This window comes from Rhamphochromis sp. 'chilingali' (genome assembly GCF_963969265.1).
Source record: "Rhamphochromis sp. 'chilingali' genome assembly, chromosome: 2".
NCBI classification, from domain to species: domain Eukaryota; kingdom Metazoa; phylum Chordata; class Actinopteri; order Cichliformes; family Cichlidae; genus Rhamphochromis; species Rhamphochromis sp. 'chilingali'.
In genome coordinates, this window is record NC_137930.1 from 39921287 (window position 1) to 39941467 (window position 20181).

Sequence of the window (20181 nt, forward strand, 5' to 3'; positions counted from 1 at the left end):
CTGAAAAAAATATACTATGCTAATATTTCTTATAATCAGGGTTGACCATGAAGACATGTAACATGTAACAGGAGACTCAGCGCTGCTGTAAGGTCGACACAACAGGTTCAGATGTTAACGAAAGTTAAAACGCTGCTGTTAAAATTGATGAGTGGGAGTCTCATTTTCACCGTACACCTCAGGATTTTCCTCAAGTGATTTTGAAGTAAAACTTCAGTATATAAGCAAGTGAGAGCACAGCATGTAGATTTGCCCAACTTAAATGCATTCTTTTTTCACTTTTCTGAAGAAACAAAACAAAAACATTGTGTTGCTGTGTCACAGTTCAGCAGAACTTACAAGCTGCTGCATGCACAGTCATGTCCTTAAATGTTTGGACAGAGATTACCAGAGTAATCAGCAGTCAGTGACAGTTTTACTGAAGAATCTATTGTTTATAAAGAGAGAGTTTAAAAAAAGCAGTCTCACAGGTTCCTACAGGTTTCTGTGAAGTTTTTCTCGCTGTAAAATGAGCCAACAGGTTTTTCTGTTGCAGCGTGTTTACCGTCTTCAGCACACGCCCTGCTGCTCTTCACAGACACTGCAGCATATTTTCAGCTGAGAGACTCAAACACAGGCTTTGTGTTGTTTTCCTCTCTGGTTTTAAATCTGTTAAACGCAGACTTTAAACTAAATTTTCTTTTTAGAAGAAGCTTCCTGCTGCTTTGTGGGACCTCCAGCTGTTGCACTCTGCATTGACCTGACCCTGACACGTGTGACTGTGCAGTGATTCATTGTCTGAACTGGTTTAGCCGTTGGGTGTGAAAATCTGCCGGAGGTAAGAAACTCTTTAAGATTCATGTTTCACGTTAACTTTGCTGTCAGGACACAGGCATGAAAAAGTTTTACATGCTTACAGCCTGATGAACAGTTCAAAATTATATCAGATCCATCTGCATGTATGCACGCATTTAAATAGTAATCAAACAGTAGGTAAAGCATATTTGAGTGTATTGAACATCATATTTGGTTTTACATGCATCAGCTCTGCATAACATTGATTCTGCAGGTGATGAAGTTGGAGCAGATTTTATTATTTATAAAATCTCAGTATCTCAATTCTTGTCATCATATTCATTTGTATTACTAACAAAGTAAATGCCATAACCTTTATAACATGTTACTGGATAATCCCACAAAGAGAGCATCAAATGTGAAAAATATCTTATTTCTGCTCAGATGAGAAGTGATGAAGATCCTGTTTAGAGCAGTTTGTAAGTGCACCCCTGTATTAACATGCACATGTAGAAACACTAAGGAAAAGCAAGCAGATGTCATTTAGCTTCCAGCAATGCCATCAGTGAGATCATTACTGATTTTTTACTGCAGGAGTCAATACATGTAAAGCCATATTAAAAAAACAAACACAAATACATTTATTCCCAGACTCATTGCCTCTGACAGTAATACCACTGTGGGCTAAAACAAGGCGGTGGAAAATCTGCATACTGATGACTTTAACTTGTGAGATGATCGGGGTAAAAGGAGCATCTTGAAGAAGCTGAGTGGTTCAGAAGTAAAGACGTGCAGGCGATCAGCTCTGTGTGAGCAAATTCGCTCTGAATGACAAAACTACGGATTGTTATGACATCATCTTTTTGTTATAACCTCAGAAAGATTCAGAGACTTTTGAGTGTCGGTTGTGTTCAGGCAGCTCTGCAACAAACTCTCACTTGACTTTGAGGAGGACTTTTGAGGAGGTATTAACCTGGCAAACTTACTTTCAAAAAGTCACAAAATCCTCAAGACTGGTGTGTAGCACAGATGCTTTCATTTATTTATTTTATTGTATTTATTCATGCACATATTCCATTATGAAGTCTAATCAGAATGAGATTAATATAAAATATAAATCAGCTAATAAATTGTTGTGTGGTTTAGCTTCAGTGAATTAGCTCCAGCTGTGTTGTACACTTTAACTACTCAACAATGATATATAATTGTATTATTTTCATGAATAATATTTGTACTTACTTAAGTAAAATGTACTTTTACAGAATGTACATAAATATAGTATTATTACTTTTATATAAGTAAAGGATTTAGGTAACTACAGATATAACCACAAAGCATTACAACTTAGCACACCTGTCACACAGCAGCTACAATCACTGTGTGTAATGTAGTAATAGGAGCCTTTAGATTTCCAAAGCATGATGCAACAGCTGTTTATCAGACACTAGTTCAGACCAATGAGCTACTTACCAAATGACAGCCTGTCACATCCTGCTCTCCAGTCCACTCCACAGTCTGTCTGTTCAGAGGACCCAAACATTATCTGGATGAAATATTACAGTGGAGCCTGAACCCACAGGGAGCTGAGTAATCTGGTGTCCATCAAAGTGACCCCGTCCTGCCTTAGGTTCTGCCTCCAACTGTCAAAAGTAAATGTAGTCGTGCGAGCAGGATTTCTCTCCAAATGCAGAGAGCGTGAAACTGTAGAGAAATGTAATTGCGCCAGCGAAATGAAATTATTTGCTTGGATTATCTTTTTGCTTGTGCATTTGTTATGACATATAATTCGTAGCAATGCATCAGGGAGGGCACCTGGTATGAAAATCTGCACCAACCATACAGACACCCCCTGAGTGTTTTAATCTCAGTTTCCCTGTTAATTCTTATTTGTTGATTATATTTTAACTGAGTCATCTGCTTTGACTGATGCATCTAAACCTGCCAAATAACTAGAAACTACTTTCCTCAAGATCTTCCTGTGCCATAAATGTAGAAAAAAAAAATGGAAATCTTCTGTGCTGACGTACAGAAATGTTATTCTTGTTTCCACAGAAGATGTTTGCTGCTGAAGCCAAAGCATTTGTCCAGACGCTGGGAGGAACAGACCTCATCTCTAATGATAACTTAAACTGTAAAATGGATCTGCTGACTCTGGTCAAAGTCACTGAGGGAATTTTTTGGCCGGTACAGAAGTACAAAGTGATACACTATAGCCTGCCCGAGCTCACCGAGGAAGAAAACTTCTCTCCAGGTATGTTATCAAGAAACAAGGCGTTACTGAGTAACCATGGTTCTATGAAGGAAGGTCAACAGGTTCACCTGGTGAGCTGTTTAGGAGACAGTTTAAAATTTACCCTCCATTGCCCCTGGTACTGGGAGCAAGAGGGCAAAGTTCCCGTTTAATCGTCTGTAACATGGACTTGGTAATAAAAGTCCCGGTGTTCCGGCATACCATCCCATCATACATAATTTATGCACATTAATTCACACAATAATTCCAGCATAAATTTAAGTAGGATTGTTTACCACTTAACTTTACCTATCAAAGTATACTTGTAGTTCATATTTACAAAGATAGGATGGTTTGCAAGTTTCATCACAATGTGACAAAAATTCACCAAACCAGCCACAAAAGAAGATCATAATATTTTTGATAATCGACAATCAATAACATGAAAATCGGGCTTACCGTGCTCGTTATTTCCAATGTGTAAACATCCATTTGGCTCTACAGAATGTTTCCTTCCTTACTTCATCTTCCACAATGCCTCAGAGACGTTTCCGTTAAAAATCACCATTTTCTGCCCAGTTACAGACATTTGATTGTTACAGGGCAAGTGTTGTAATTTAGGGTGATGTGTATTTTTCACCTTGTAATTTCTAATTAGTGGAACTGACATGAACAATGCCACATTGCTGTGATTCATTTGGCTGAAACAATTCAAAAGAGATGTCAATCGTGCAAATTGGCCAAAAGAAGCCGAAGCCACAGCGCCTCAGAATGTAAAGTGAAAACACACATTTCCAGATCTTGATTATGCACAGTAAAAAAAGACCCAGCGCTGTAAAGCCTTGAATAAAAGGTTTCTAAGCCCACTAACCCTGCCACTCATGAACCTGTGTCTCCTAAACAGTTCACCCTCACTGAGCTGACCTGCATGACAGCATGCTGACCTCATATGAAACAGAAAAAAATGAAACCGAGTATGAAAAATGATGCTCCATTCTCCTGCCAGATTACACCGAGGAAGTCTTGGTAGAAGACTTTAGGATCACTACAGAGAAGAGTGGGAGTGGAGGTATAGGTGGAGAATGCAGTAATGTGGGTGAAGCTTATATTAATGCCAGCACTAGTTCTGTGGATGGACTGGTTCAGCCCGTCAGCATGATGACAAAGAAGGCCAATGTTAAAACTGTGGTGAGCAGATTCAAGGGCAGGTACGTCTGTCTTTTTGATTATTTATTTATTTGTGTATTTTCAAAATAAAAGCCAATTTTTCCTCTGTGTTGGATCCTTTTAAATCCAGGAAAATACACAAGGATACCTTGAACCTGCTGGGACTGAAAGAGAAGGATAAACTGATGTTTGTCTCTCAAATAGTTTACAACTCCAGTCCTGTCAAAATTATTAGAAAGTCTACGACTGATGGCTCCATTTTCACTTCTTATGTAAAGATGCTGAGTGTCTTTGCAAAGGTGAGTGAGTGAATTCAGCGGTCTGCAGGGACAAGAGTATCTGTTTCTGATCTTCACATACAGGAACCCATAGACTGTTTTAGGGCAAACCAAGACCTTGTAGGAGTCATTCCAGGGCCACTGTTAGGAGACAAACCTGCTAGGTGGGGCACTAAGGTAGTTTATTTGAAATTCAACAACCATGAACAGCAGACTTCTCGGACTGTTATAATCAGTACATAATATGCCAATGTTTTTGGTTTATTTACAGACATAGTGTTTGAAGCCTTTATCCATGTCTCATGTGTAAAGAGGGTTGGACACTTATCCTGTCACCCCAATGTTCCTTCAGGCTCAGTGAAGAAATGCAGACTAAACAAGGCTTAAAGCCTGGTACTGAACTTAAACCGTGGCTGGAGGTGTTATTTATCCTGGGTGGCACTGCAGGTCTGAACTTGTCCAGATAATATCTGGTGGAGCTGATTGTAAGAAGACACAGCTCACTGTGACTGGACATTAAACAAGCTTTAACCTGCAGGTTTGGTGGCATGTGAGAACAGTGCAGGTAGTAAACAGTGCAGTAAAAGAGTGACATAGACATGAGTGACAAAGAGCGATAAATACAACTTTCTACTGTTAAAGTGACCATGTGGGAACACTGAACATATAGCAACGATTTTGAAATGAGACCACTGATTCAAAACCTAAACAGAATTAAACTGAAACTAGAGTTAATTGATTTATTGAGAAGTATTTCTAGAAGTAACAGTTATCAGGCAATGTTTAGTTGTCTTTGATAAACGCATTTGTATGATCGGATCTAATCTTTAAGTGACATTTTGGTGCACACTCGATAAACTTGGTGGGGTAATGCGCCAATACGTTGTTTGTCAACCGCCAATAAACACTGAGCAGAAGGAGAAATCATTTGCAAATAGTCAAAATAGTTGTTACTTACTATAACTCCAGTTCTCTGAGTATATCTGTGGTTCGTGTGGGGTTGCCCTCTGTGGATCTGTTGCTGTCAGCAGCTCCAGAACTCTCAAAGTCATAGTAAAGATTCTCTGACCTTGTCTCCCTCTCGTTGTGATTGTAAAGATGTATTATTGGTCTAAATAATAATAATAATATTGTATTTCTTCAGGGGAGCAGTAAGGCGGAGACAAGCTTCACTGTGCCAGCAAAATCCATCTTTGCTTATAGCCTGGTGGAGATAAAGATAGAGAATGAGAAACTGAGTAAGAGCACAACACTGTGTTTAATGTGTGTGTGTGTGTGTGTGTGTGTGTGTGTGTGTGTGTGTGTGTGTGTGTGTGTGTGTGTGTGTGTGTGTGTGTGTCGGTGTTACTGAGTAGTCTTTCTCTTTTTCTCTCATTTAGAGATCTCATGTGAGCCATGGACTCGTAGTTTACTCGGTAGGTCACTGGGTGTCTGAACTTCTCTTCTTTTGCAAATTTGAAAACATTTTTTTGATGTCATATTTGTATTCACAGTTGCACTCACAGTTAGTCAATGTTACTAAGAGAAAAACATCTGTATCAAACTGTAAACCAAAGACGACGGAGCATCGAGCTTTCACTTTAGACTGCTGAGTTTATTCAGAGTTTATTTATTCAGCATCAGAGTTAAAATCAGACACTTTCCAGATTGAAATGCTTACATCAGTAAAAAAGTCCTTATGCTGTTTCTCTCTTTGTCATAAATCCCTCCTTTTCCTGTTCAGGTGAACATTTCAACATTTCAACCAACCACGATTAGACCTATGCTTAGTGTCATCCTCATTGGACTATGAGCTTTGTTTTTTTTGGGTTGTTTTTTTTTTTAGGTTCCACACCAAAAATAATTATGAATAGCCAAAAAACTTCACAGACAGACACAAAGGTGCTCACATTTCATTATCCCAGGAGAGAGTGCTCTCTACACGGAGTCTCTACCTTCAGAGTTTTACTTTCTGCAGATACAATTTGCAGGAAATAACCAGCAAACATTTTAATGTTGAAAACCAACTGACTGTCTTTCAGTGTCTTTTTGAACGGTACCTAGAGGTCTTTTTTGGCGTTCCAGCAGGAGGTAGCAAGTGTGGAAAAATTGCTTGAATGGTGTTATTGAAGAAGAAGAAATTAAAAATACTGTCAAGAACTTCTCTGGATGCATTGTGCTTAGTATAAAGTTTGATGGAGCGAGTATTATGGTATTCGGCTGTTTTTCAGCAGCAGGGCCTGGCACCTTAGTTCCAGGGAAAGGAAGTGTTAGTGCGTCAACATAACAAGACATCTTGGAAAACTTCCTACTACCAACTTTGTAGAAACAATTTGGGGACAGCCCCCTCCCGTTCCAACATAAATGCGCACAGTAGGTCCATAAAGACATGGATCAGTTAGTCCGGTATGGAAGAACTTGACTGGCCTGCACAGAGTTCTGATGTCAACACGATAGAAAACATTTTGGAAGAATTAGAGCAGAGTCTGTGTGTCAGACGTTCTTATTGAAAACCCCTGTCTGACTTCACAAATGTGCTTCTGGAAGAATGGGCAAAAATTCCCATAAACACTTTTAAACCTGGCTGAGAAGAGTTGAGAGCTTTTTTATCTGTAAAGGGTGAGTCGACATCATAATAAACCCAGTGGATTAACAATGGGATGTCACATGCGTGTCATGTCAGACGAGTGACTTTTGGCAATAAAGTGTAGTTATCAGTTGAATATCAGTAGGAAAAAAAAAACTAAGAATAAACAAAGAGTCGGTCTGTCCAGACTTTTATTGTAAAATGTGTGTTTGTCTGTGGTTCAGTTTTGTAAGAGTAAAGACTTTCAGAGTTTCTGGTGATAATCACTTTGAGATCTGTTTCCAGATTGGCTCCTTTGTGATGACGTAAGCAATCCAACTGTGAAAAAAGTAAAAGAAGGTAAGTGTGTGTTTAAATCTGCTGAGCTCTTCACAGTTCTGAAATAATCCGCTTGTTATCTTTAGAGATTTAAGACCTGCTGTTTAACAAACTGCTGGTTCCAGCACAAACTCTGTTTTCATGTACTGACAGTGTGGTCAGCTCATTGCTGCTGTTTCTTTGTTTGCTGCAGAACTAGAGATGAAGGAAGCTCTACTGCAGCCGCTGGCAGATCTTCCTGAGTCGACCCGTTGTGATCTGCTGCAAACACTCAGCAAGCTCGTAGAGGATGGAGACAATCTCTCTCTGCTGGATAAAACAGTAAGGAGAATATTTACAAAAAGCTCCTCATCAGGTTTCATCTCTCACTGACGTCTTTATCAGTTAATGCAATGGTGGAAACTTCTCTCTCTTACAGGCAGATGGACAGCAGGCCTGTCTTATTTTTTATTTGTTTATCTGAACAAAGAACAGACCTGCTGATTGTATTTGTGATCTTAAATCAAGCACAGCTTTAGTTCAGGTACACCACGCTGCCAAGCTGTGTGTCACTTTCCTCCCATCTGGAAGCTGCTCTGTAGCCCACCCCCAGCTCTTGCTTTCTACAAATGTATGCTCCAGAACAAGACTATTAACAATAATATTAATAATAATCACAATCCTCTGCTCCTCTCAGCTGGATCATTGCAGTAATGGAGTGTTTGAGTGTGAGTCTGAGGCTGTCTCTTCCTTCATGGACCTTCTCAATGTCTCAAACATCTCCACAAGTGAGCAGAATGCTGTTCATATGTTGGTCAGCGCTCTGCACAGTAAGTCAGATTCAAAGATTCAAAGTGTTTATTGTCATCTATACAAAGAAAAGCATTTCTCTGTGCAATGAAATTCTTTCTTTGCTGTCCACACACAGATGCCCAGTTAGTATATACAAATAGAAATAGAACAGATAAAATACAAATAGTATAAATAAATAAATGAAGACAAAATTTAAGAGTGAAATAAATGTGTGTGCAAAAGAGCTATGAGCTTAATATGCAAGATGACCTGATGTGCAAAAAATAGTATTACTGTTGAAATAGGTCAGCTGCTCAAGAATCTGATAGCAGTGGGGAAGAAGGAGTTGTTGAATTGGGATGTTCTGGATTTCACACTTCTAAACCTTCGTCTCGAGGGCAAAAGTGTGAACAGACCGTGTTGGGTGTGCGTGGGGTCTTTGAGGATGGAGGCAGCTCTCCTTTAGACTCTGCGATGGTAGATACTCTGCAGAGAGGGCAGTGGAGTCCTAATGATATTCTCGGCAGTTGTTATCACTGTCAGCAGGTGTTTGCAGTCCATAGCAGTAGTGCTGCCGTACCATGCAGAGATGCAGCTGGTCAGTGTGCTCTCCATAACGCAGCTGTAGAACCTGCTGAGGATCTTGGCTGACATACCAAATTTCCTCAGCCTCCTTAGGAAATACAGCCATTGACCAGCTGTGTGGTGTTCAGTGTCCAGGTGAGGTCCTCACTGATGTAGACGCCCAGGTACCTAAAGCTGCTCACCCTCTCCACTTCAAGTCCCCTAGCTTGAAGCCCCGGATAAACTTCAAGTTAGGAGACTTGAAGTGGAGAGGGTGAGCAGCTTTAGGTACCTGGTCACTGAACCCAGTCAGATGACCCGCTCTGAGACATTTATCCCATCCAGTAACATGTAGATCCTCCACATGAGGTGTGGTATGTGAGCAGGAGGTGGTGGAGCTGAGATAAAGCTGCTCAGGTGTTATTTGGGAGTGTGTGAGAGCTCAGCTCACAGTTTTATTGACACATCTGAAGCAAAGTGTTTCAGTGTTTCAGTTCGTCACATCGTCATCAAACTTTGTCTTTCTTCTTCATGTTTGTGCAGCTCTGCCAGATGAAGTGCCCCCACTTCTGACCTGCTGCAGTCCAGACACTCTGAGAGTGCTCAATCAGCTGGTGGGTCCATTCACTCATTCATCTGCATTCATCTACATGCTCCTCTCAACAGCTGCCAGTCTCATCACACCTTATCCTACAGACTCAGCACACTGAACATGTGTAATCTGACACCTTAAAGCAGCGGTCCCCAACCTTTTTTGCGCCACGGACCGGTTTATGCCCGACAATATTTTCATGGACCGCCCTTTAAGGTGTCGCGGATAAATACGATAAAATAAAACTAGTACCGGTACCGAAAATTTTTTTTATTCATAACACACGTGAAAAGACCCAGGAAAACCGAGTAAACGATAAAAACGATAACAAAATAACGCTGAAAACCGATAAAAACCCTGAAACTATACATTTCACACCTGAGCCTCAACTCTCGCGGCCCGGTACCAAATGACTCACAGACCGGTACCGGTCCGAGGCCCGGGGGTTGTGGACCGTTGCCTTAAAACATCGTCTATCATGTTTTTATGATGAAGAATAAAACTAAAACTAAACAGAAAATCCCACACGTGTAAAAGCACATCAACAGCAGCTCCGCCCACTATCAGCAGCCTGTGGGCAGAGTCTTCCTCATGTTTGAATCTGATCTGAGAACAGCTCCCTCTCTGCTTCTCCAGGTGGATGGTCTGAAGGACGGTCGGGCCAAACTGCCAGAGTCCCTGCCCGTCCCCCTGCAGGAGGGAGGGGAGCTCCGCTGGGCGGCCGAGTTCATCTGTTTGAACGATCAGAAGCTGAAAGAGTTGAGTGACGGCTGGGACCGGCCCGAGCTGCCCCCAGAGGTTCTGCTGGAGGTTCTGTGCCTCGCTGTGCAAGGACTCAGCCTGATGCAGCCCACAACAAACCCTTAATGTCAGCTGCTGTGATCTTTGTTAATGTGCTTTTACAGCAGCTGATGCTTGTGATGGTTCAGTGTCCAGTCAGGTGAATACAGCATAGTTTTGATGTCCATGGTTGATTCAACAATTGGTGAACTTTATTTCAATGTCTCACTCTGATTTTGTTTCTTGTATAACTCTGTCATCTTTCAAAGAGACAAAAAGACAAAAAATAACCAACAGAATTCACATTTTATTAAAGTAACATACTTTTATTAAGTTATTTACATTATTGTTATAGTTTATGTCATGGTTCCTGTAATTTGATGGTTTTCTTGGATTCTTTGTGTTTGCAGACCCCACTTTAATCATCTGGTCTCCAACCTCTTCGTGTTCATTTTGAGGTTTTTTTTTAACAAGTTCTTTATAAATACTTTTTAAATTCCTGGTTATTAAAGGTTTGAAATTATGTGAGAGAACAAGTGGAACAGTTTTTCTATTAGAATGAAAAAAGAATGTTTAAAAACATGAATGATGATGCATGATTAAGGCTGGAAATAAAGTTAATACTTAGAGAATAGTTGTAATTTTGGGGGCAAGTCAGAAAATCATACACACTGTATGGAACATATAACAATTAGAATGAGCTGTCTACCTATATCATTTTTAGGAAAATCTCATCTTAAATTCTGTAATCCTAAAGTGTATATGCTAAACGCTGATCTAAAATGGGATTGTGCTAATGAGAGCTTAATGTCATGCTCAGAGGTAAAAACAGGGTCAACAATGTAAATGATATAATACAGTGATGAGGTGTTACACCCTCTGTAACCCCTACTTGCCTTGTACTGAGTCTGAGCGTCTGGGTGTTGTTGAGGCATAATTGCTAATTATCTGCACCAGATGAGGTGTGGCGGGTGGCATGTCTGGGGAGAGTTTGGGGGATGTTACTTCTAGCCTTGAAAGAAGGTTGTTATTTTTGATTGGATGTTATTTGGTCATTTAAACTAAAAACCAAGGTTTCTGCAAAGTTTGGTATCAGTATCCACTTCATGTTGCAGGTTCATGTCCAGATCCAATGATGAAGTAATATAGTAAATATATGTTTGGCTCGATGAACATGCACGAAACATTTTATCAGAATGATGAATCATTTAATTTTTGCTGGTTTCAGCATAAAACACATCTGATAAGAAGCCTCAATAACGTCACATACTTAAACTTAGGTTGGGCCAGGAGTGATTGACCTGATGATCTTAACGCTCAGCGAGGAGTGTACAGATTGAGAAGATCAGTGAGATAACTGACTGGGTGCAATATTATTCTGAATTTTGAAAGGGAGTAGCCAAATTTTAAACTGACCGCAATATTTGATAGGTAACCAATTTAATCAACAAGAGCTGGAGTGATAGAATCAATTTTTCCAGCTCTGGCAAGAAGGTGAGCCGCAGGATTCTGACAGTTGTAGCCTTTGAAGAGAGACGGATTGGAGACTACAGTAAAGAGAATTGCAATAGTCACACCTGGAGGTCACAAAAGCATGGATCAGTTTTTCAAAGTCTCCTGTATTGTATATAACGCTTAGCTTTAGAAATCTGGCATAGTTGAAAGAAGCTAGATTTAACTACAGATGACACTTTTTTGGGCTTAAAGGAGCTATCCAAATAGATGCCCAGGTTATTTATAGAATCAGAGAGAGAGTTAACAAGGGGCCCCAATAGGGCAACAAGCTGTTCTTGAAGAATATAGAATAGAATAGAATAGAATTCAACTTTATTGTCACTGCACATGTCACAAGTACAAGTGCAACCCAGAGTAAAATCTGTTTTACTAGAATTTAGTAATTTCCTGCACTTATTTCCTGCTAATGAACGCATCACAAATGCATGACTCCAACCACATAACTTTGCTCAGCCAATAGGTTAATTGGCTGCTGCCGGTCCAAACAATTTGATTTTGATTTTTGATTTGACCGATAGTTGTTGAATAACAAATGTTGTGAAGCTATATATTATGTGTATCCGGTTGTTCAGTCTGACGTCACTAGCCGTGTCTGGGTCTAAACTCCGCTGCAGGTCCATATATCAAATGATCACTATGGCATTACTGAGAGTTGAAAAACTGTCTAAAGTCTTTCATCTTTAATAAAATGATCAGCGATCTGCTCTACCAGGTGTAACAATTGAGTTTAACATTCAGGCATCCATGAAAACGGAATTTATGACATTTAACGGAGTTAGAAGTTAGCAGGGAGTTAGCTCGCTAGCTTCTATCTAAATAGAATTAGAATAGAATAGAATAGAATTCAACTTTATTGTCATTGCACATGCACAGGTACAGGGCAACGAAATGCAGTTTGCATCCATCCAGAAGTGCTTTAGTGATATAGATATATTACAATATATATTAGCAATGGTATAGATATGTAAGTATATTACAGAAATGGGTCTATTATGGTATGTTATAATGTACACGGTATGAAGTATGTTGTGAATATTCTATAACTATAAGTATGTACAGGCTGTAGTGAGTACAAGCTATGTACAGGATATGAACAGGATATAAATATGAAAAACTATACAGAATATGAAATAAATAACTTTACAGAATCTGGGATATACAGCTATACAGAAATGGGAACTATGCAAGTTGTAAACAGTTGTAGGATTAAAAATTATCGAATGTACAGAATGATTATTTACACAGAGCTATACAGTAGTGCAGTTAAGATAAGTGAGGGTGTAGATAGTTTCTACAGAGGCTATATAAAGTGCTAGTGGTTGTGAGTGGTGGTTCAGTCCATGTTATTATTGTGTTTGAGGGTACAGTTGTCCATTGTGGGTGTGTATGTTCAGTCCATGAGTTTAACGTGGGTCAGATGTCAGGAGGCAGAGTTCAGGAGTCTGACAGCTGTGGGGAAGAAGCTGTTCCGGTACCTGGTGGTCTTAGTCCGGAGGCTCCTGTGGCGCCTCCCAGAGGGCAGGAGGGTGAAGAGTCCATGTGATGGGTGACTGGGGTCTTTGATGATTTTCCCAGCCCTTTTCAGACACCGCTTCCTGTAGATGTCTTTTATGGCAGGAAGTGGTGCTCCGGCGATGCGCTGGGCAGTTTTCACGACCCTCTGCAACGCCTTCCGGTCCGAGGCAGAGCAGTTCTTGTACCAGACTGTTATACAGTTGGTCAGGATGCTCTCGATGGTGCAGCGATAGAAGTTCACCAGGATGTCTGAGGACAGGTGGTTCTTCCTCAGAGTCCTCAAGAAGAAGAGGCGCTGGTGAGCCTTCTTGACCAGCTTGGAGCAGTTGGTCGTCCAGGTGAGATCCTCGGAGATGTGGACTCCCAGGAACTTGAAGCTGCTCACACGCTCCACAGCCGTCCCCTTAATGTGGATGGGTGGATGTGGGTCAGCATTCCTCCTGTAGTCCACGATGAGCTCCTTGGGTATACAATATAGCATGTCCTGACTGCGGGGTTTTGGAAACAAATTAAAACGTACAGCTCTGCTATCACTTCCAGCATAAATGAAGACAGAAAACTAAACAGCAGTGACGTTTGTAGGGTTACTGAAGTTTGGCTAGCTGGTATATAATGATGTGCTACGTGACCGCTAGCGACACAGCTATGTTAGCATAATATAAACAAGCTAACTTTTTTCCCCACTCGATAAAAGTTACCGTGAGTGTTCTCGGTGGTCAGGAACAAATGTAATCGCATGGCAGGATGCTGTAAAAGGACCAAACTTCAGCCAGGAGAACAACTGAGATAATCCATCCACAATACGAAGTTAGTCATTCATATACTGCTGCATGGGCTGGGCTGTAGTTACATCCTAAGGTTTTAAAAACTGAGCTTAAATAAATGATTAGCGGTAATAAAAGCCGAGGGAGGTTAACAGTGATCACTGACTGTTTTAGGAGCTTTTTGAGATCAAATAGAAGAAAATACATAACATTAAACATGTTAACAACACAAATGCCATATTAAACGCAGACTACTTTAGACCCGGAAGTAGGATTCGTCGCGTCATCACTGAACAACCGGATAGCAGTTGAAATGTTTTAGTTAAATCCTTATTGGTTAAATATACTGTTTGTTTATCTATTTATAAGTTGTGTAAACAGGAATAACTTAATGTATTTTAGCTTAACTGGCTGACATTTTTGTATTATTCTTGTGATTTCTTATTGGCCTTGTTTATTTAATGCAGGCCAGGTGAACCTTTTGGGGTATGGAAAAGGATGGCGAGCCAATGAACGGCTAGGAGCAGGAATCATTCTGCATTGAAGCTTTCACTGGTTGGGTAGGAAGCTATCAAAGACGACGCTCTGTCCCCATTTTCCGAATACACTGATTTCCACAATCATACACACCATTCCCCCCGTTTATGGACAATAGCGCTTGGACATCTCTCATGGCCAATATGACAAAGAAATCACATATTTGCTTCAAAGGGGTTAAGTGTTCTAAAATCATGAAATCACGAAAACTAGCTTAATTGTTTTTTGACATAGTAAAAAACAACATGTATCACTTTAGATTTTAAGCTAATTGGGCTGAAGGGTGTCTTGTTTCGATTGGTAAACAGTTCTTAGCAAATGTATTTGTCCGCTCCTCAATGAAAGTTTTATCCCAAATATTGACAGTGTTGATAATTAAAGGAATCCTTTTTGGGTTTTCTGTAATGGTTAACTGAGCAGTATATGCAGGCTATTTAAATAAAATAATATTTTTACTGCAAAAATATTATTGATGTTTTATCCACAATTTTTTTTATTTACATTTTTACAAAATAGTCGGAAAAATAGTCAAGCATATTATTGTGCCTTGAGGCAATTGCTGTTGTGATTTGGTGATATATAAATATAATAAAATAAAACTGAACTCAGTTATTATTATTATCTTTATTAAGATGCCAATTTAGAGTTATTTACTTGCTTACTTGATTGATTTCTGATTTCTCAGTGTGCCGGCTTAATTTTGGGTAAAGAAACATTAATTCAGTTTGTCAATTGCCTAATAAAAAAACAACAATTATTGTGTTAAAAAGCTTTTGGCATGTTTCTAAAATATTTGTATTTTCATGCATTTACGACGGGTGGTCTAATAAATTTGCTCACTCCCGCACTTCAGGCAGGAGATCTTGCATGTTTATGCATTTACAGTGGCTTGAAAAAGTATTTGAACTTTCCCACATTTTGTCACATTACAGCCACAACCATGAATCAATTTTATTGGAATTCCACGTGAAAGACCAACACAAAGTGGTGTACACGTGAGAAGTGGAACGAAAATCATACATGATTCCAAACATTTTTCCAAACATTCCAAACAAATAAATAACTGAAAAGTGGGGTGTGTGTAATTATTCAGCCCCCTTTGGTCTGAGTGCAGTCAGTTCTCCATAGACATTGCCTGATGAGTGCTAATGACTAAATAGAGTGCACCTGTGTGTGATCTAATGTCAGTATAAATACAGCTGCTCCATGATGACCTCAGAGGTTGTCTAAGTCAGGGATAAAGTTATTGAGAAATTTAAAGCAGGCTTAGGCTACAAAAAGATTTCCCAAGGCTTGAACATCCCACGGAGCACTGTTCAAGCGATCATTCAGAAATGAAAGGAGTATGGCACAACTGTAAACCTACCAAGACGAGGCCGTCCACCTAAACTCACAGGCCGAACAAGGAGAGGGGTACAAGTGTGTGTGTACCTAACCTAATAACACACCTAATTGTGTGTCCACCACCCTAATTTACGAATAAATTCTTTACAAATCCTACCATGTGAATTCATGGATTTTTTTTTCACATTCTGTCTCTCACAGTTGAAGTGTACCTCTGGTGCAAATTACTGACCTCTGTCATCATTTTAAGTGGGGGAACTTGCACAATCGGTGGCTGACTAAATACTTTTTTGCCCCACTGTATACACATACACACATATACACATTTTCAATAACCCCAGTAACACCTCAAGGGATACAAAACCTACAGATATATATATACCCATACCAACATACCCGTGCACCCGCACACATATGAAAATATTGGACAAGAACACCCTATCAACTCTCAACCTCTTCCCTGCACCCTGCAAAAACCATATCCTTAAACCACTGTTTAAATTGCACCATGATCGGACATTGTTTCATATCTTTACATAGTCTGTTCCACAGCGTTACTCAACACACAGAGATGCAAAAACTTTTTAATGTTGTACGGATACAAGGATGTTTTAAATTTAATTCCCCCCTCAAATTGTATCCCCGTTCCCTTTTAGAAAACAATTTGAGAATATTGTCAGGAAGTAGGTTGTTTATTGCTTTATATATAATTTGTGCAGTTAGAAAATGAACCAGATCTGTGAATTTTAGAATTTTTGATTTTAAGAATAGTGGATTTGTATGATCTCTGTAACCACTTTTATGGATTATCCTTATGGCTCTTTCTTGAAATTTTGTTATGTATATGATTTATATGTGACTTCCAGCTTAATTTATCATCTATAATCACACCAAGAAACTTATGCACTCTTTCAATTTCCACACAATCTAAATGAATCTGCACTTGTGCATTTCGAAGGAAATTTCCAAATAAGACTATTTTATCCATCCATCCATCTTCATCCGCTTTATCCAGGGCCGGGTCGTGGGGGCAGCAGCCTAAGCAGAGAAGCCCAGACCTCCCTCTCCCCAGCCACCTCCTCCAGCTTATCCGGGGGAACACCAAGGCGTTCCCAGGCCAGCTGAGAGATATAATCTCCCCAGCGTGTCCTGGGTCTGCCCCGGGGCTTCCTCCCGGTGGGACACCCCCAGGAGGCGCCCAGGAGGCATCCTTGTCAGATGCCCGATCCACCTCAGCTGACTCCTTTCGATGTGGAGGAGCAGCGGCTCTACTCTGAGCCCCTCCCGGATGGCCGAACTATCTCTAAGGGAGAGGCCAGCCACCCTCCGGAGGAAGCTCATTTCTGCCCTTTGTATCCGCGATCTCGTTCTTTCGGTCACTACCCACAGCTCGTGGCCATAGGTGAGGGTAGGGACGTAGATCGACTGGTAAATTGAGAGCTTCACTTTTACACTCAGCTCCCTCTTCACCACGACGGACCGGTGCAGCGTCCGCACCACTGCAGCCACTGCACCAATCTGTCTGTCGATCTCCGGCTCCCTTCTCCCATCACTCGCGAACAAGACCCCGAGATACTTGAACTCCTCCACTTGGGGCAGGAACTCATCCCCGACCCGGAGTGGGCACTCCACCCATTTCCGGCTGAGAACCATGGCTTCACATTTGGAGGTGCTAATCCTCATTCCCACTGCTTCACACTCGGCTGCGAACCGTTCCAGTGCAAGCTGGAGGCCCTCACCCAATGAAGCCAACAGAACCACATCATCCGCGAAAAGCAGAGATAAGATTCTGAGGCCACCAAAGTGAAAGACCTCCGCCACTTGGCTGCGCCTAGAAATCCTGTCGATAAAACTTATGAACAGAATCAGTGACAAAGGGCAGCCCTAGCAGAGCCCATTACCCACCGGGAACCAGTCCGACTTATTGCCGGCAATGCGACCCAAGCTCTTGCAACGGTTGTATAGGGATTGAATGGCCCATAGCAATGGGCCAGACACCCCATACTCCCGCAGCACCTCCCACAGGACACCCCAAGGGACACGGCCGAATGCCTTCTCCAAGTCCACAAAACACATGTAGACTGGTTGGGCAAACTCCCATGCATGCTCAAGTATCCTTGAGAGGATAAAGAGCTGGTCCAGTGTTCCGCGACCAGGACGAAAACCGCATTGTTCCTCCTGTATCTGAGGTTTGACTAGCGGACGAACTCTCCTTTCCAGCACCCTGGCATAGACTTTCCCAGGGAGGCTGAGGAGTGTGATCCCCCTGTAGTTGGGACACATCCTCCGGTCCCCCTTCTTAAAGATGGGGACCACCAGCCCGGTCTGCCAGTCCAGGGATACTGCCCCTGATCTCCACGCAACAATGTAGAGGCGTGTCAACCAGGACAGCCCTACAACATCCAGAGCCTTCAGGGGCTCTGCCACCAAGGAGTTGTTTAACTGCCTCAGTGTCCTCGCCTCCGGAAATTTGCGGGTCATTCCCCTCATCCCCAGACTCTGCTTCCTCCTCGGAAGACGTGTCAGTGGGATTAAGGAGGTCCTCAAAGTATTCCTTCCACCGCCTGACAATTTTCTCAGTCGAAGTCAGCAGCGCTCCGCCAGCACTATACACAGTGCAGGTAGAGCACTGCTTCCCCCTCCTGCGACGCCTGATGGTTTGCCAGAATCTCTTCGAGGCAGTCCGAAAGTCTTTTTCCATGGCCTCTCCGAACTCCTCCCAGACGAGTTTTTGCTTCAGCCACTGCCCGAGCCGCATTCCGCTTGGCCTGTCGATACCTGTTGGCTGCCTCCAGAGTCCCACAGGCTAACCAAGCCCGATAGGACTCCTTCTTCAGCCTGATGGCTCCCCTCACCTCTGGTGTCCACCATTTGGTTCGAGGATTACCACGACGGCAGGCACCAACCACCTTGCGGCCACAGCTCAATGCAGCAGCTTCGGCAATGGAGACGCTGAACATGGTCCATTCGGACTCAATGTCCCCAGTCTCCCTCGGAATGCTGTTGAAGCTCTGCCAGAGGTGTGCGTTGAAGATTTCGCGGACTGGGGCCTCTGCTAGACATTCCCAGCACACCCTCACTATGCGTTTAGGTGCACCAGGTCTGTCCAGCGTCCTCCCCCGCCACCTGATCCAACTCACCACCAGGTGGTTATCAGTTGACAGCTCAGCCCCTCTCTTTACCCGAGTGTCCAGAACATATGGTCGCAGGTCTGGTGATATGATTACAAAATCGATCATCGACCTGCGGCCTATAGCGTCCTGGTGCCACGTGCACTTATGGACACTCTTATGTTCGAACAAGGTGTTCGTTATGGCCAAACTGTGATTTGCACAGAAGTCCAATAACAAAACACCACTCGGGTTCAGATCAGGGAGGCCGTTCCTCCCAATCATGCCCCTCCAGGTCTCGCTGTCATTACCCACTTGAGCACTGAAGCCTCCCAGCAGGACAACCGAGTCTCCAGGTGGAGCACCTTCCAGCACCCCACCCAGGGACTCTAAGAAGGCTGGGTACTCTGAACTGCCACTCGGCGCATAAGCGCAGATGACAGTCAGAACCCATTCCCGGACCCTAAGGCGCAGGGAACAAACCCTCTCATCCACCGGGAAAAACCCCAACATACCGGCAGCAAGCCAAGGGGATATTAGAATATCCACCCCAGCCCACCGCCTCTCACCAGGGGCAACTCCAGACTGAGACCAAGTCCAGCCCCTCTCCAGGAGACTGGTTCCAGACCCCAAGCCATGCGTAGAGGTGAGCCCGACTATATCTAGCCGGTACCTCTCAACCATACGCACTAACTCAGGCTCCTTCCCCACCAGAGAGGTGACATTCCATGTCCCAATTGCCAGTCTTGGCAGCTGGGGATCAGTCCGCCAGGGCCTCCGCTCCTGGCCGCCGCCCGGCACACAATGCACCCGACCCCTTATATTTAGCAATTGTTTGTTCCTCTTAAACCATTTTTAAATTTTGAACATTCCTGAAGTAATTGTATCGAGCAACTCCTTTAGATTCCCACCAGAACAAAAAATATTTGTGTTGTCTGCAAATAATACTAATTTTAATATATCAGATCCCTTGCAAATATCATTTATATAAATAATAAATATTTTTGGACCCAGTACAGAGCTTTGTGGAACACCACAAGCAATGTCCAAGCATGATGAGGACTGGACACCTAGCTTCACAAATTGTTTCCTGTCACTTAAATAATTCCACTTAAATAACTGTTCCAAATGTTACAGGCCCCGCTATGGTGGGTACGCAGCCAGATTACAATCCTGTAAAACAGGAGAGAAAGTGAACACAGGAGACTGCCATTCGCCCAGTCAGTCTTGCCAGAATTTATTCATACAACACAAGCATATCTGCTCCACTCTTTTTGTAACTCAAAACACTTCAATATTAATCAACACTACTGGGATAAAACAACAAAAGGTTGAAATGAATGAAACAAATGACAA

At 42.1% G+C, this 20181-nt stretch overlaps 1 protein-coding gene across 2 annotated transcripts; it reads left to right on the forward strand.

Moving 5' to 3' along the window:
• The first annotated feature begins 522 nt into the window (after positions 1–522).
• Positions 523–12214, forward strand: LOC308390043 (uncharacterized protein). 2 transcript variants are annotated; one of them, XR_013970385.1, is made up of 12 exons: positions 523–817; positions 2827–3025; positions 4011–4212; positions 4302–4470; positions 5594–5687; positions 5829–5864; positions 7301–7354; positions 7527–7654; positions 8010–8142; positions 9212–9282; positions 9897–10200; positions 10451–12214. XR_013970385.1 is itself a non-coding variant. In XM_080871720.1 (11 exons), the coding sequence occupies exons 2-11, from the start codon at positions 2830–2832 to the stop codon at positions 10125–10127; spliced, it is 1314 nt and encodes a 437-aa protein (XP_080727846.1). In that variant the 5' UTR covers positions 524–817; positions 2827–2829; the 3' UTR covers positions 10128–12203. The 2 variants fall into 2 exon arrangements, 1 of the variants encoding a protein (XP_080727846.1); XM_080871720.1 differs by having other exon boundaries at positions 524–817; positions 9897–12203.
• The last annotated feature ends 7967 nt before the right edge of the window (positions 12215–20181 follow it).